This window comes from Scyliorhinus canicula, chromosome 18 (assembly GCF_902713615.1).
Source record: "Scyliorhinus canicula chromosome 18, sScyCan1.1, whole genome shotgun sequence".
In the NCBI taxonomy this organism is placed as follows: Eukaryota; Metazoa; Chordata; class Chondrichthyes; order Carcharhiniformes; family Scyliorhinidae; genus Scyliorhinus; species Scyliorhinus canicula.
Window position 1 is genome coordinate 51,020,085 of NC_052163.1, and position 16,497 is coordinate 51,036,581.

At 46.0% G+C, this 16,497-nt stretch overlaps 1 protein-coding gene across 9 annotated transcripts in view; it reads left to right on the top strand.

The window, feature by feature from the left end:
• Positions 1–16,497, top strand: part of LOC119953745 (protein shisa-6-like) — a 687,534-nt gene that overhangs the window by 639,321 nt on the left and 31,716 nt on the right. For 8 of the 9 annotated variants that reach the window (XM_038778327.1, XM_038778325.1, XM_038778324.1 and 5 more), the window contains one exon: positions 10,796–10,858. The exons of the other annotated variant lie outside the window; for it this stretch is intronic. In XM_038778327.1, coding sequence (XP_038634255.1) covers positions 10,796–10,858 — 63 coding nt within the window. The remainder of the gene's footprint in view (positions 1–10,795; positions 10,859–16,497) is intronic. 9 annotated transcript variants of the gene reach the window in all.

Here is a 16,497-nt window from a genome sequence, read left to right on the forward strand (position 1 = left end):
GATCACATGCGAGGGCAGCACGGTGGCGCAGTGGTTAGCATTGCTGCCTCACGGCGCCGAGGTCCCAGGATCGATCTCGGCTCTGGGCCACTGTCCGTGTGGAGTTTGCACATTCTGTTCGTGTTTGCATGGGTTTCATCCCCCAAACCCAAAAGAGGTGCAAGGTAGGTGGATTGATCACGCTAAATTGCTCCTTAATTGAAAAAAATGAATTGGGTACTCTAAATTTATAAAACTAAAGACCACACGTGGACGGTGCCGGCGGGACACGGATTTCTTCTGTGGCCACTCGGCCCAGCCCGGGTGGAGAATCGACAGGGGGGACCGCGTAGATCGGCCCCCAATCGGCATCGCGCCAACCACACCGGCACCAATGGCGCCGATTCTCCGGACCGGCGTCGGGGCAGCGTCACTGACTCGCGCCCAGCCCGGCTATTCTCCGGCCTGGCTGAGAGAATCCCGCCCTATATCTTTTTAAATATTTTTATTGAGAACATTTTCCACTATAACACGGTAACACCACAACCCATAATAAATACAACTCCAAACTGAACTACCCTCCCAACTCCATCCCCCAAAAAGCAAATACCGAACCAGACACCCCTCCTCCCGTCGCCCAACATCTGACCAATTCCGTAAAATTGGACATTAAAGGCTGCCATCTTGAGTAGAACCCTTTTGCTAACCCCTTCATGATGTACTTGACCTTCTGCAAGTACATAAACTCCATAATGTCATGCAACCAGGACAAAGCACTGGGCAGAACTCCAGACAAGCAGAACACGTCTCCGGGATATCAACAAGGTGAAAACGAGAGCATCTGCCGTCACCCCCGTCTGCCTCTCCGCCGAGTCTGAGACCCCAAAATTGTCCCCCGCTGGCAAGGTTCCGGCTCAATCTCAAGATTCCCTGACATGATTTTGAAGGAGGAGACCCAAAAGCTTACAAGTTTTGGACATGACCAGAGCACGTGTGTCTGACTTGCCGGCTCCTGAGAACAACACTCGCGCTTATCCTCCACTCCTGGAAAAAACCCACTCATCTGTGACCTGGTCAAATGTGCCCTAAGTACCACCTTGAACTGAATCAAGCTGAGCCTGGCACATGAGTAGGTAGAGTGGACCCTGTGAAGTGTCTCTTTCCACAAACCCCCATCAAAATCCAGATCCAACTTATCCTCCCATTTCCTTTTTACCTCATCCAATGGAGCTTTCTCCATCAATGAGGTCCACCTATAAATGACCAAAATCTTCCCCTCCCCCAACTCTGTCAGCAAAAATACCCAATCCAAAAGTGCCAGGGTAAAGGAAGGAATCACCTTACTCAAGAAGTCGCGGTACTGAAATAACCTAAATAAATTAGTTTTCGGAAGTTTGACTTTATCCAACAGCTCCTCAAAACCGATGAATTTCCCCTCGATAAACATGTCCCCAAACCTCTCTAGTCCCTCCCTCCCCCACGACCCGAATGACGAGTCCAAACCTGCCAGCATAATTTCAGATTGGGGTAACATCGACATGAGGCCCAGCTTAAAATGTTCCCTAAACTGCCTCCAAATCCTCAGAGTGGCCAAAACTACCGCACTTAAAGTAAATTTGGGGGTGACAACAGAAGCGGAGAAGTAGCCAAGGCTGTCACACTATACCTCTACAAGACCTCTGATCTGACCCTATAGGGGCTGTTTAGCTCACTGGGCTAAATCGCAGGCTTTGAAAGCAGACCAAGGCAAGCCAGCAGCACGGTTCAATTCCCGTAACAGCCTCCCCGAACAGGCGCCGGAATGTGGCGACTAGGGGCTTTTCACAGTAACTTCATTGAAGCCTAATCGTGACAATAAGCGATTTTCATTTCATTTCATTTCATATGGAATCAGGATCTTTAAGCCACCCCCAGACTTTCTCAATGTTCTCAGCCTAACAGCCTAATAATAAAATAACAGATTTGGCAACGGTAGGCCCCCAACTGTCTCTCCCTCTGCAGAAATATACTGCGAATCCGTGGGGTCTTACCCACCCAAATAAAGGAAGATATCATTTTATTAACCTTCAGAAAGAAAGACTTGGGAAGAACAATGGGGATATACTGGAACAAAAATAAAAACCTCGGGAGGACATTCATTTTTACCATCTAAATCAGGGGTGGGCAAACTTTTCCGTGCAAGGGCCACATTCAGAAATTCACAATTCACAAAGGGCCGCATAGTATATTAAGTAAAATAATTACTTCACCCGGTTATGGTTCTGGGCGCCTCATATAGAACATAGAACAGTACAGCACAGAACAGGCCCTTCGGCCCTCGATGTTGTGCCGAGCAATGATCACCCTACTCAAGTCAACGTATCCACCCTATACCAGTAAGTAACCCAACAGCCCCCCCCCCCCATTAACCTTAAAAAAAAATTAAAAAAAAAAAATTTTTTTTTTTTTAATGATTTGGTGGGCCGCAGAAATACCTTTGGCGGGCCGCATGCGGCCCGCGGGCCGTAGTTTGCCCACCCCTGATCTAAATCTTGCCCGCCAAGGTCAGAGGGAGGTTGTTCCACTTCTTCAAGTCTCACTTAACCCCCTTCACCAGACTAGCAAAATTTAGATCATGGAGCGAAGCCCAGTTTTGGGCCACCCAGATTCCCAGATAACGAAACCTAGTTCTGGCCAAGCGAAAAGGCAGCGTCCCCAAATTAGCGCGTATATTGGCTGATAGCTGCCTGCCCTTGACAAGACTAGTATGTTCCTCCAAGATCAGCCTTGGAAGTCAGAGCACTAAGCGCATTGCCAGAACTTAGCGTCAACATTCAGTAACAAAATAGGATGGTACGTCCCACACTCTGTCAGATCTTTATCATTAATCAAAATCAAGGAGATCGATGCATACGGTAGTGTCACTGGCAATACCCCACAATACATAGAATTGGTTTTTTTTTGTTCATAAATTTGGAGTACCCAATTCATTTTTTCCAATTAAGGGGCAATTTAGCGTGGCCAATCCACCTACCCTGCACATCTTTGGGTTGTAGGGGCGAAAACCACGCAAACACGTGGAGGATGTGCAAACCCCACACGGACAGTGACCCAGAGCTGGGATTTAACCTGGGACATCTGCGCTGTGAGGCAGCAGTGCTAACCACTGCGCCGCTGTGCTGCCCCCAATACATGGAATTGTTAAACATGTCTCACAGCAATGGGATCAGCTGACCTGAAAATCTCTTATAAAATTCAATTGGGAATCCGTACAGGCCCGAAACTCTCCCCGACTGCATTAAACCCAGAAACTCCTCTGGGCTCAACAGGGACTCCAACTCCTCTCTTCTCTCCCATTCCACACTGGGCAGACAAGCCATCCAAAAATTCCATCATGTGCAACCTCTCCTCCAGGGCCACTGAAAAAATATTAACCAAATTCACCTGGTATGTAACTGTGAAGTGTTTGGTACAGAAAAGTTTATATACTGAGACAGACACATTTTCAATTGGAACTGCACAAGCTGTTAGGCATGGATTCTTTATTATTTATTATTCTCTTTCTAGCAGACTCCCTCTACTGGTACATGTGTATATGGTAGCCTCATGCGGACAAAAAGCAGAATGGAATTTTAAATTCACAACAACACCGGACTTCCTATTTAAATGATCTTGAACTACATGCTTTAACTGTAGCTTTCTTTCTGGTTGTTGTCAATGCTGCAATCAGCCGGAGGTTCACTGCTGCAGGGAAGAGCATGAATCATCTATAAGGTTCTTCAGGCATGATCTCTAATGGCTTGGCAAAAATATATATTAAACGGGCATAGATTGTCATATAGCAAAATTTCTTTAGAAGGAGGTTACCACAGATGCTTCACGGTATTTATCAATGGAAGTATGTGGGATTACATGGTCAATGACCTGAAATATTACCATGTCACCATTCATGTCTGCACTGCATGTATGCTTTCTATCTTCAAGAAAATGCATTTCAGTGGTATCTTCAACATATAGGTTGGACTATCATGGTGAAACTAGTCCAGCAGTCTAGCTCAGGGTTTTTCAAAAGTGTGCGTCCGAGCGAGGGTTGGCAGAGTAACGGAGCGATCTGTTGCGCCATTCCCCCGGCGGTCCCAGTAGCGAAAGAAGCACTAATTGCCGCTTCTGGTTTTACATTGAGAATGGAGGCCGCTGCTGCCTTTTAAATGATCATAAATGAGTGGATTCTTCCATCCAGAAGCGACAAGAGGGCAAATGAAGTGCCCAGCACACACAATTGAAGTCAAGCGCCTTTCAGGTTTGTGCTTTTGGCGCTAAATCACAGAGCAATATTACTTCCCTTTTCCAGATGCCGGCAAGCCAGGCAGGTGAGCTGTGAAGATGAATGGTTTTCTTAAAAGTAAGAGATGGCCAGAGACACAAATAGGCAGTTAACCTATTGGACAGGATTTCACAACAGAAGCTGCTGGAGAGACTTGCACAGGAGAGTACAGTGAAGGACAGTGCTAGTGTTAGCTCTGTACAGAGCACCAAGGTCTCTGGTTAACAACCAATAAAGAAGAAACTTAATTCAGGAACAAAGCAGGATAAAAATGATTTCTTGAGGACTGGTTTTGTCAATTGTGCCAATGCAAATAAGGATGCAAAGCTCATTTTTGTTATATGCAGGCAAATACTGGCAAATGAGAGAAGTTTCAGATTTTGAAAGAGAAGTGGTGGGTGAAAAGTTCCTTTTGAGGTTGACACCCCAGAGTCAGTTGTTAACTTACAGCTGACTCCAAATTAAAAGATTACGCTGCTGTAGCCGACTTGTAATACCATTTAAAAAACTGGCTAAAAGTCCATGAGGCTGTTAGCATTCTGGAGTAGTATCTCCCAGGATTATCCAGTGCTAAGTAAAACAAGCAGTTTGTTGCCATTGCCCTTCACGACGCCCTTCATATTCAAGATTAGATTTTCCATTTTTCATAAAGATGAAAGCAGCACAAAGGAACTGGCTGAAATCTGCACCTGATGTGCGCATTGCTGTCTGCTTCTTTGAAACTGATTCAAGTGATATCATGAGGACCAAGCAGGCTCCCCTTTCACATTAAAGGTAGCCATGATGTGGAGATGCCGGTGGTTGGACTGGGGTGAGCACAGTAAGAAGTCTTACAACACCAGGTTAAAGTCCAACAGGTTTGTTTCAAATCACTAGCTTTCGGAGCACGAAGGTTGGCCGGTGTGGGTCGCGAAGTTCAGCCAGCGAGGGTCCCGAAGGTCGGCCGTTAGCAAAAGTAGGTCCTCGGAAAATATGTTTGAAAAACACTGGCGTGGCTTCTGTGGTTTCGTAGGTAACTATTGCTGGATTTTTATTAAGTGAGTCAGCTTCAATATACACAGATGGAGCAATAATTTGCCTTAACCTGTATCACGTAAAGAAAGGTGAGCAGTCTGTTGTGTGAAGAACGAATGAACATGCTTGTACGTGTAAAGTGCCCTGTATAGTCTCAGATTGTCTGAAAGCACTTTGCAGTCAATGAGTTTGTTTGAAATGTAAGTCAGTATTCTACTTTAAGGAAACATTGTACCCAAATTATGCACAGCAAGGCCCCACAAACAGCAATGAGATTAATAGGTAGATAATCTGTTTTAGTGACATTGGATATGGAACAAATGTTGGCCAGGACACATCCAGACACTTCCCCTTCTCTTCTTCAAAAGAATCCTGTGGACAGAGGCACAACCACTTTTCCCATTTGACGAGCAGGACCTCTAACAATACAGCACCCCAGTGCGAGACTAGGCAAAGTGTTCGGGCCTCCAGAGTGAGCCTTGAACCAAACTACCTTCTGAAAATGTGCTGTCTACAAGCTAAGGCTAATACCACAGGAATCAGATTGTGTCGAAGGTTGACCTTCATTTCTTTCTATGGAATGTTTAATCAGGACACGGGGAGTCCACACCGAATAAAGTAAAGAACTTTGTTTGATTTGCAATACTGTATGTATACTTCCCAGTAGATCCCTACCGTGTCTCTCTCTGGTATGTGACTTACAGGCCGGCCTTTTATGCAATGCTAAATTGAGTTCCCCGCCCCTCAGCATGGGAGCTTGTATTCCATGAGAACCATGGGGGAAGATAATACTTCCCACCACATAAGTCCCATGGGGGATATTATAGAATGAATTGTATCTACCCTGATGGTTCACACATTCAGTAAACTCCAACCAAAATTAACTTATTAACAAATACAGATTGGGGGCGAAGCGACACATGACACAGTGGTCAGCACTGTGATTCCTGGCTCTGGGTCATTGTCCGTGTGGAGTTTGCACGTTCTCCCCGTGTCTGCATGGGTTTCACCCCACAACCCAAAGACATGCACGTCAGGTGGATTGGCCCCGCTAAATTAGACATAGAACATACAGTGCAGAAGGAGGCCATTCGACCCATTGAGTCTGCACCGACCCAGCTAAACCCTCACTTCCATCCTATCCCCGCAACCTAATAACCCGTCCGTACCTTTTTATTTGGATACTAAAGGTAATTTAGCATGGCCAATCTACCTAACCTGCACATCATTAGACTGTGGGAGGAAACCGGAGCACCCGGCAGAAACCCACGCACACACGGGGAGGATGTGCAGACTCCGCACAGACAGTGACCCTGCGGGGAATTACACCTCGGACCCTGGTGCTGTGAAGCTACTGTGCTAGCCACTGTGCTGCCCCTTAATTGGGAAAAAGAATAATTGGGTACTGTAAATTTATTTTTAAAAAACAAATACGGAGTGGAAAGGAAATGTAAAAAATCAAAATGTAAGGTGACTGTGGGAATAACAGTTGAGGATGAGGCCTGAGTGTTATCAGAGATTAATAAAGGAGCTCAGAATGTGCAAAAAGCAGAGTGCACAAGAAAATCCTGCAAGGAAAAGACAAATCAATAGGACATATGTAAGCACCTTGTACCCAAATGCACACAGTATTCGGAATAAGGTCAATGAGCTCACAGCACAAGTAGAGATAAATGGGTGTGATTTGGAGGGGATTACTGAAATATGGTTGCAGGAGGACCGTGGCTGGGATTTGAATGTCCTAGGGTATTCAGTATTCAGAAAGGATAAACAGATGGAACAGGAGGTGCAGTTGCTTTATTGGTTAACGGTGACATCAAGGCTGTATTAAGAAATTATATTGGCGCTAAGGGCCAAAATGTTGAATTGATCTGGGTGGAAATAAAAAAACAAGGGAAAAAACTCCTTGGTAGGAGTAATACTTCCAAAGTGGGTCATAGGAGAAACTAAGAAATAATGAGGGCTTGTGAGAAAGGCACAACAGTACTCATGGGTGATTTTAATATGCCAATTGACTGGATTAATCAAATTGGCAAGGGTAACATCAAGGGAGATTTCAGGGAGTGTATGAGGGATTGATTCTTTGAGCAGTATGTTACGTAGCCAATCAATGAACAGTCTATTTTAGATCTAGCATTGTGTAACAAAGAAGGGGTGATAAATAGTCTTGGCATTAAGGATCCTCTTGGAAGGAGTGATCACAGCATGCCAGAATTTCAAATTCAGATTGAGCAAGAGAAGACAGAGTGCCATACTAGAGTTTTCACGTTGGGCAGAGATAATTATTTAGGCCTGAAAAAAGAGTAGACTGGGCGTAGTTAATTGAGGGTAGGACAGTTGAGAAACAATGATGGCCGCTCAGGGAGATACTAAATTCCTCTCAAATAGAGTATATTCCTGAGAGGAAGAGGAATTGTAAAATGGAATTGTAAAAGGGAAAAAAACTTTCCATGGTTAAACAAGGAAGTCAAGGAAGACTTGAAGGCAAAAACTAGGGCATACCATACTGCAAAAGCTAAGTTGGGGGATTGGGGAAACTTTAAGGTCTAGCAAAAGGCCACTAAAAATAAAATCAAACGAGCTGAGATGAACTACGAAGAGAAACTAATAGAAAACATAAACACTGATACCAAAAGCTTCAAAAAGTGTATAAAGAGGAAGAGAATAGTTAAAGTAAATGTTGGCCCTTTAGAAGACAATGATGGTGAGGGAATAATGAGGAACGCAGAGATGGTGGAGGTACTGAACCAATTTAGCATGGCCAATCCACCTAACATGCGCATCTTTGGATTGCGGGAGGAAACTGGAGCACCCAGAAGAAACCCAGGCAGACACAGGGAAAACTTGTAAACTCCACATAGACAATCACCCAAGGCCGGAATGAACCTGGGTCCCTGGCGCTCTGATGCAGCAGTGCTAACTACTGTGCTAAAGCTTTTGGGTGAGCTTCATTTCTATTTTGCCTTCATTTTTTTGGTCTCTCCTGAACCTTTTTGTGAACCTTCAATTGAAAAGTTTTCATCAAAGGAAGACAACTCACAAACAGTCGGAAGAAACAAGTGGAGGGAGGAATTTCATTTCCCCGGTGGTCAAGGAAGCATGATTAACAAGTGAGCAACAGAACTCTCATAACAAGACCCAAAGACAAGAAAAGGAGACCAGTGAAACTACTCAAATGTATACTTTCTGAATGATCTGTCCCTTCTGAATAACTTCTGTGCACAACTGGATTAAAGATGATGCCTGGAAGGCGGTATCTCATGTACTTTAGCATCACTGAAGCTGCATGTATTGGGTAAATTTGGGTTTCACATTGTGATGTCAGAGTATTGCGATCCACAATTAATGGTGGTATTCATTGTTGTCATTACATCCAGTTACAAATCTGTTAAATTTTACTGTCTGCTTATTCTGACAATCAATTTGAAGAATACAGCTCAGTTAAACAATGATGATTCCTTTGCTACTCTACATTCATGGGTTTCCAGTGTGGATGAATTGCTAATGGATGAGGCTATAGTCTCTCCGTGATCAGGGGCTTGGAAGTTAGTGAGTGGAGTTGTAGTTATTGGGCGCGATCTACCGGTCACGTCCTGCCAGAACTGGGGCAAGAAGCAGCTGGTAGATCCCAGGATTCCCGATGGCCATTAAGCCTCATGAGATCTAATTCGATCTCATGAGATGTCATGATCTGGATCGTGCTAACAATGGGAGGGACCCAGTCTCGCACGACTAAGTGAGTTTAAGAACTCCATTAGCCATGCTGCCATCAGATCGAATGGTCACCCAGGATTTACCAGCCTTGCTGAGCGGACCTCAGCCAGGCACCACACAGCACTGGCCCCCACAAATGGGAACAAGGTGGAACGATACCTGGGTGTGTCTTCCAGGCGATTGTAGGCCCCCGGGTGGTCAACCTCAGGGCAGGATGGCACCCTGGGACAGCGTGTGCCACCTGGAGCCTTGGTACTGCCAGCCTGGCACCTGGGTTGGACTGTCAGGGTGTCCAGGTGGCACTTCAGGCTGGCAGGGAACTGCCAGTGTTCCAGGCAGGAAGTGCCAAGGTGTCCAGGTGACACTCTGCCCACGTCGGTGATTGGACCTGGAGGTGGCCTGCCCATGTGAGTTGTGGCATTGCGGGGATCTGGAGGTCGTGCCGACAGGGAGGGGTGACGAGTGAAGAGATAGGGGCGCCATTTTTAAATGAGTCTGATTACAGCCTTATTGGCTGTTCTCCGCCGGCGCACAAAAAAAAGAGTGCCCTTAGATAGCGGGGTCGTTCCCAAAGCTACAATATCCAGGAACGACCTGACTCATCCTGGCCAGAAAGGAATCCATTTTTTTAGGTAGGTCGCGTCTATAGAGTTTGCTAAATTTCACCAAATTCAACAATGGATTAACAAGTTAATTGCTTGTATACATGTGATTCACTGGGATAGAAGGGGAGAAAAACTGCTTTTGTTCGAAAGCTATTTTAGTTCAGATTCTGAGTAGGATCTACGAGCAGCCCACACATGTTTACACTGCAAAATCTGGCTTTTCCATCAGACTCCAGACCAAAATGAAAACTGAATACAGGGCTGTTCCTAGAATGACAAATCCCAATTTGATTGCATAAATACTGAGATTTCCTATTCAACGGCAGTGAAAACCTGGGATCCAAATTAAAATGACAGCAACACAAGAGTGGTCAGAGAAATACAATGGGCCGAATATTCAGCCCCTTTCCTGAGCTGGGCAGCATGAGCTCCTCTTGCTGCCGTGCCAATGCCCAGGCTCCAAAACACCCCAAAAAGTGGGATTGGGATTGACAGCGTTAATTAGTCGCCCACATGCAGCAGGTACCCAATCAGGCAGGCGAAGAGCCTCATTAAGTCTGGTTAAAGGAGGCCAACATGGGCGGGGGTGGGGGGGGGGGTTGGGGGGAGTGCAGGCCTTCCCTGCCTGCCTAGATGTAAGAACAGCCACACACTGCACTATAGAAGGAGCTCCCCTGCCGCACCCACCACCGCACATTTCCCCAAAGCATCAACCGACCCCGCAGTGATGGAATGGCTGCAAGAACCAATTTGCAATGTACATCTTTAAAAATTGAAGAGAAGACACCCCATGTTAAAGCACTTTCTCTCTTATCAACCATTTATTGCAGCCTGCTGCACCTCTGAAGCCGAAAGGCCTACAGGAGGCCACCAGCTACCGTCTTTAATTGGACAGCGAATCCCAAAGTGTGACTGTTTCTTTCCTTTCCTGGTCTCTGTTCAGAACCCAGAACAGTCCTGTTTCCCCCTTGCCTAAGGGAAAATCTAATCCAATTTTTACTTCTTTTTTCCACTGTCGCCAATTAATTGCTCACAATTAATGCAGAAATCAATAAATCAGTGACATTCTGAGTACTGGCTATGCATAAATATCTGCCCACTCATATACATTTGAAATTATATTTGTAAAGGTATAATTTTTTTCATTTTTTGCTTCACTTCTTGCTTCCTTATGTTGCAGGTGATCATCAACACAATTATAATCACTTGGGACTGATCAGCCCAACTCAAACTCCCACAAATGGTGAGTATGAAATGTTTGTATTGCTAAGGCATGGGAGTCTAATTCAATGGGGCTTTACATTCAGCACTCACCCTTCATACTTGCAGGATATAAATATTGGGGAACTGGCGTGTTCGTCAGGTTGCAGAGTAAAAGGTGAATGGTTTTGTTAGCTAGACAGTAACGTTACTAATGATGTAAGCATGACATCAGGGTCAGATGACCAAGAGTCTCCAAGGGAACAAGTCACAAAAAAGAATGGGTGCGGTTTTCTGGCCTTTTCCATCGATGTGAACTTCTAATCCTTCTGAAGACGATTGCCCACCCCCATGGTGGGTTCCTCTGTGGCAGAAATGATGAATCACATGAAATCCCATAGAGATCGACGGGAAGTGAGGTCTCGCCGGCAGCCAATTGGGAGCCGCCTCCGCCCTTGGAAGATTTTGGGCGGGATTCTCCGCCGGCGAGATTCTCCGTTTTGCCGGCACCCGGGGGTTTCCTGAAGGCGTGGGGCTGACCCACAATGGGAAACCCCATTGACCGGCTGGCGTGACGGAAAATCCCGCCGGCTGATCGAGGCAGCTATGTGGCGCGGCGGGGCAGTGAACCCAGCCCCTTGTCCTGTGTGTCCAGAGAATAACATACTTACCGTGAGGTCTTGGATGTCAACATATATAAATAAATGGATTTTAAAAATGCTTCATGCAGACTGTGTCCAAGTAACTCATAGAGTGGGAGAACCCTCATCCAGCTCAAAGACAACACCAGTAAACGACAATGATCCAAACCATACTTATTTCATATTAGTTTAATTCTAAAACAGGAGCGAGAAATACATTGTTCAAAGTTTGATGAACACTCTCCTTTTTCAACTCTATATTAAATGTTGTCTTGGTTCTTGTGTTCTCCACTTCTAATGCAAGGTTTTGGACAAAATACATCAGTACTTTAAAAACCAAGCAGGGTGGCATGGTGGCTAGCATTGCTGCCTCACAGCGTCAAGAACCCAGGTTTGATTCTGACCTTGAGTGACTGTCTGTGTGGAGTGTGTACCTTCTCCCCATGACTGCATGGGTTTCCTTCAGGTGTTCCGGTTTCCCCCCATAGTCCCAACATTGCAGTGTAGGTGGATTGGCCATGCCAAGTTGCCCCTTTGTGTCCAAAGGTTAGGTGGGGTTTTGGGAGTAGAGTGGGTGAGTGAGCCTAGGTTATGATTCTCTTTCAGAGGGTCGCTGCAGACTCGATGGACCACATGGCCTTCTTCTGCACTGTATGAATTCTATGATTCTAAAATGTTAACTGCATTGATCTAGCAACTTGACCTCAAAACATCCCAAAGCACTTTTCAGCCACGGAGTCACACTTGAAGTGAAATTACTGTTGTAATGTGAGAAAACAGAGCAACTATTTGTACATAGTGAAATCTATAAATTAAATGAATGAGAAGATGATACATAGCCTCATTAATGTAGAAAAATATTTTTTCTAACTACGGCTGGAAAAGGGTTACCTATCTGTCAAAGAAATGTACAGGCTTCCTGCTATGTTAATAGATATCCATCCTTTCAAAGCTGTTCTGTTCTGGTGTTTTATATAAAGTCCAAATTAATTTAAGAAAAAAATAATTGCACTGCCTAGAAACGCGTGATCCACAATTTTACCTCAGAATATTCAGAGAAAAGCGACTCAGTGATACAGAGCCGCTTGGTTAGGTAAGGTTCTTCCGCCTACTTGAAGTTGTTAAAAGGTTCCCCAAACTGTAAGATTTTTTTTAACATGCTCTCTCATCAACTTCTCTCCGCATGACAGCACAGTGTTTTTAAGTAGAAACATCACAAAGCTATCCATTTTCCTTTGCCAGTTACATCTGTCAAAATGTTCGATAATATTCAATCTCCCTTTCTTTTCCAAGTAGAACGGCCAAGTTAGGTAGGTAGTGCACAACTTGAGTATTTCTGAATAAATAGTCATGCTGTCGAAGCTTTTCATCCTATACTCATCAGGATAAAGGATATTAGTTGGCAGTGTGGCTGGTGAGCAACCCAAATGGCCATTGACTTCAGTCGAACTGGATGATCCCTCCGGCAGCCATTGGCGAGCCTCTTCCACAGCCAGAAAGCCCCCTCCTGCCGGTGTAGTAAATAGCGTGGACTAAAGCCTTAGATTGCAGAATATTACACTCGGGGTGCTCAGATGGGCAGTGATAAATGGAATTTAACCCTAAAAAGTGTGAGGTGATGCATTTCGAGAGGACCGATGGGCCGAAGTCCCGCCGCTGACAGGCCTCTCCCGCCAGCGGGAATTAAACCACCTACCTGACTGGCGGGGTTGACGGCACGGGCGGGCTCCGGGGTCCTGAGGGGGACGCGGAGTGATCTGATCCCGGGGGGTGCCCCCACGGTGGCCTGGCCCACGATCGGGGTCCACCGATGGGGGCACTCTTTTTCTTCCGCCTTCGCCACGGTCTTCACCATGGCGGGGGCGAAAGAGACCCCCTCCCCTGCGCATGCGCCGGTATGACGTCAGCAGCCGCTGACGCTCCGGCGCATGTGCGGACTTACGCCGGCCGGTGAAGTCCTTTCGGCCCCGGCTGACATGGCGCCAACGGCCGTTCACGCCAACCGGCGGAGTGGGAACCACTCCGGCACGGGCCTAGCCCCTCAATGTGAGGGCTTGGCCCCTAAAGCCGCGGAGACTTCCGCACCTTTGGGGCGGCCCGACGCCGGAGTGGTTCACGCCACTCCAACATGCCGGCACCCCCTGCCCCGCCGGGTAGAGGAGATTCCTGGCCATTGTCTTGTCTTCACTACTATTGCTGGGATGTTTGCAAACTGCTTTTCCTTTGTTGTGAGTGCCCTCCGCTTTTCCTTCATATCATGTGTTGAGATTCAAATTGGTTGAAGACTGGTATTTGTAATGCTGAGGACCTCAGAAGATGGTCGAGCTGGATGAACCACTTGGCACTTCTGGCTTAATATGTTTGTAAAATGCTTCAGCCTTGTCTTTTCCACTGATGTGCTGCACTCCCCCATCATTGTGGATGGGGATATTTGCGGCACCTTCTCCTCCAGTTCGTTATTTGATTTCCCACCACCATTTATGGCTGGATGTGGCAAAGCTGTAGCATGGTGGTTAGCATAAATGCTTCACAGCTCCAGGGTCCCAGGTTCGATTCCCGGCTGGATCACTGTCTGTGTGGAGTCTGCACGTCCTCCCCCTGTGTGCGTGGGTTTCCTCCGCGTGCTCCGGTTTCCTCCCACAGTCCAAAGATGTGCGGGTTAGGTGGATTGGCCATGCTAAATTGCCCGTAGTGTCCTAATAAAAGTAAGGTAATGGGGGGGGGGTTGTTGGGTTACGGGTATAGGGTGGATACGTGGGTTTAAGTAGGGTGATCATGGCTCAGCACAACATTGAGGGCCGAAGGGCCTGTTCTGTGCTGTACTGTTCTATGTTCTATGCTGGTTGTGGGGTTATGTAGCCTGTCTATTGCTTGATATTTCCACTGTTTGACATGCATTTAACCTATTTTAACTTTGCCAGGTTCACACCTCAATTTTAGGTGTGCCTGGTCCTGCTCCTGGCATGCCCTCCTGCAGTCTTCAATGAACCAGGCTTGACCTCCAGCTTGATATTGCTGCTAGGGTGAGGGTTATGGCATGCCACGAGGTTATAGAATGCGGCTGAATACCATTCTGCTGCTGCTGATGGCCCACAGCACCTCATGGATGTGCAATATCGGGTTGTTTGATTTGTTATTAATCTATCCCATTTAGCACGGTGATAAAAGAACACCTCTGTAGTCTGGATTTCACCTTTCCCAAAGTCAATTTCATTCTGCCATCAATATCAAGAAATCTCTGGCAGCCAGCAAGTATGATATTATCAAGCCGGCAAAAATAGTAGCCAGTCGCATTGAAGGATTCTCACAGGCAACAAACCAGGAAATTAAAAGCAATGATTATCCTTCCCTTTTTAATCATTTCATAGAATGCAAAATAAAGATTGGGACATACACTTGAGATTGAGCTAGAAGTTGAAATAGCATATACAAACTTTAAAAAAACATTTTTTTAAACCCTACAGAATTTTTACCATGAAATGGAAATATTTTCTGTACAGCCCCAAGAGGTTTCCAGCAGTAAGTTGGACTGAGCACACAATTAAAAATGTAGATACACCTCATTAAATACGGCATAACATTTTCAAGGATTAATACAGTGAGAATATTTGCATAAAAAGCTGAAGTTCACATCAGTTCAGTGATTTCAAATTGATTTACAACAGCAAGGTTTTGAATAGCTCATCCTGTAGAGGAGCAGGGAATCACTGACAGCAAATTTCAAATTTCCACATATAAATGCACTGTCAGTTTCAGAGAGCAATGCTGACAATCTCAGCATCATCACAACCTGGACCGTCATTTGCTGTGCCAAGACTTAGAAAAATAACACTAAAGCTCATTGCCAGACAATGCTACAAAATCACCTAATTTTGCCAAATCATGTACTCAGGTCTAACAATTACAATCAGTTTTTTCTGAAAATCAAATATTAAGTTCTCTGTTGTAGTTGCAAAGAAAAAGAATCAGAGGTGGCACACGGCACATTTGTATAACATGAAAATGAAAATGGCTTATTGTCACAAGTAGGCTTCAAATGAAGTTACTGTGAAAAGCCCCCAGTCGCCACATTCCAGCACCTGTTCGGGGAGGCTGGTATGGGAATTGAACCATGCTGCTGGCCTGCCTTGGTCTGCTTTAAAAGCCAGCTATTTAGCCCAGTGTGCTAAACCAGCCCCTATAGTGCATATAGTTCATAGTGCAAGGGGTTTGTTTACAAGATGCTGCACAAACATGGTACAATGCTGAACTCCACAAAAGGTGGCAAAAACATCATTGCATACCACGTAACATTACACCAGCCAATGGTGTTACTCTGATACATAACCCCCCCTCCCTCTTTACTCCTTTAGTGCTCCCAGCACTTTTACTTAATCAAACACTTTAACACAGATCCAACATATTACGCCATAACTAATATTGTTATGGTATGGATACATATGTACATTAGTGAGATAATCTCTTGGGTGGATGAATGTCTCCTTTTGGCAGACACAACATTCAGGAATTTGGCTCTGAGGGATGTTAGGAGTGTCTTCATGACCACCACTCCATGTTACATCTGGCGAAACAAACTCAGGAACTGTCTCTGGTTGTGTGAATTATTCTGTTGTAATAGATTCTGCAATTTTGGCAGCTGTAGTCCTGAAGTCGGGCATGTCACTGTCTATACGCTCTGTGGTTACAGCATCTGGTACAGATTCTGTACTCTCATTACGTGGACGAGCCCGCGATCGGGGCCCACCGATCTGCGGGAGGGTCTGTGCCGTGGGGGCATTCTTTCCCTCTGGGCCTCTGTAGGGCTCCGGAGAAGAAACCCCCTGCGCATGAAACATGCCGGCGGTTCTGCGCATGCGCCAGAACACACCGGCGGTTCTGCACGTGCGCCAACTCGCGGCGGCCCACGGTGGCCGTTCGGCGCCGATTGGCATGGCGCCAACTCCTCTGGCGCAAGCCCAGCCCCCTGAAGTGCGGAAGATTCCGCAACTTCCGGGTGGCCCGACACCAGAGTGGTTCACACCGCTCTTGGCGCCGGCGTCGA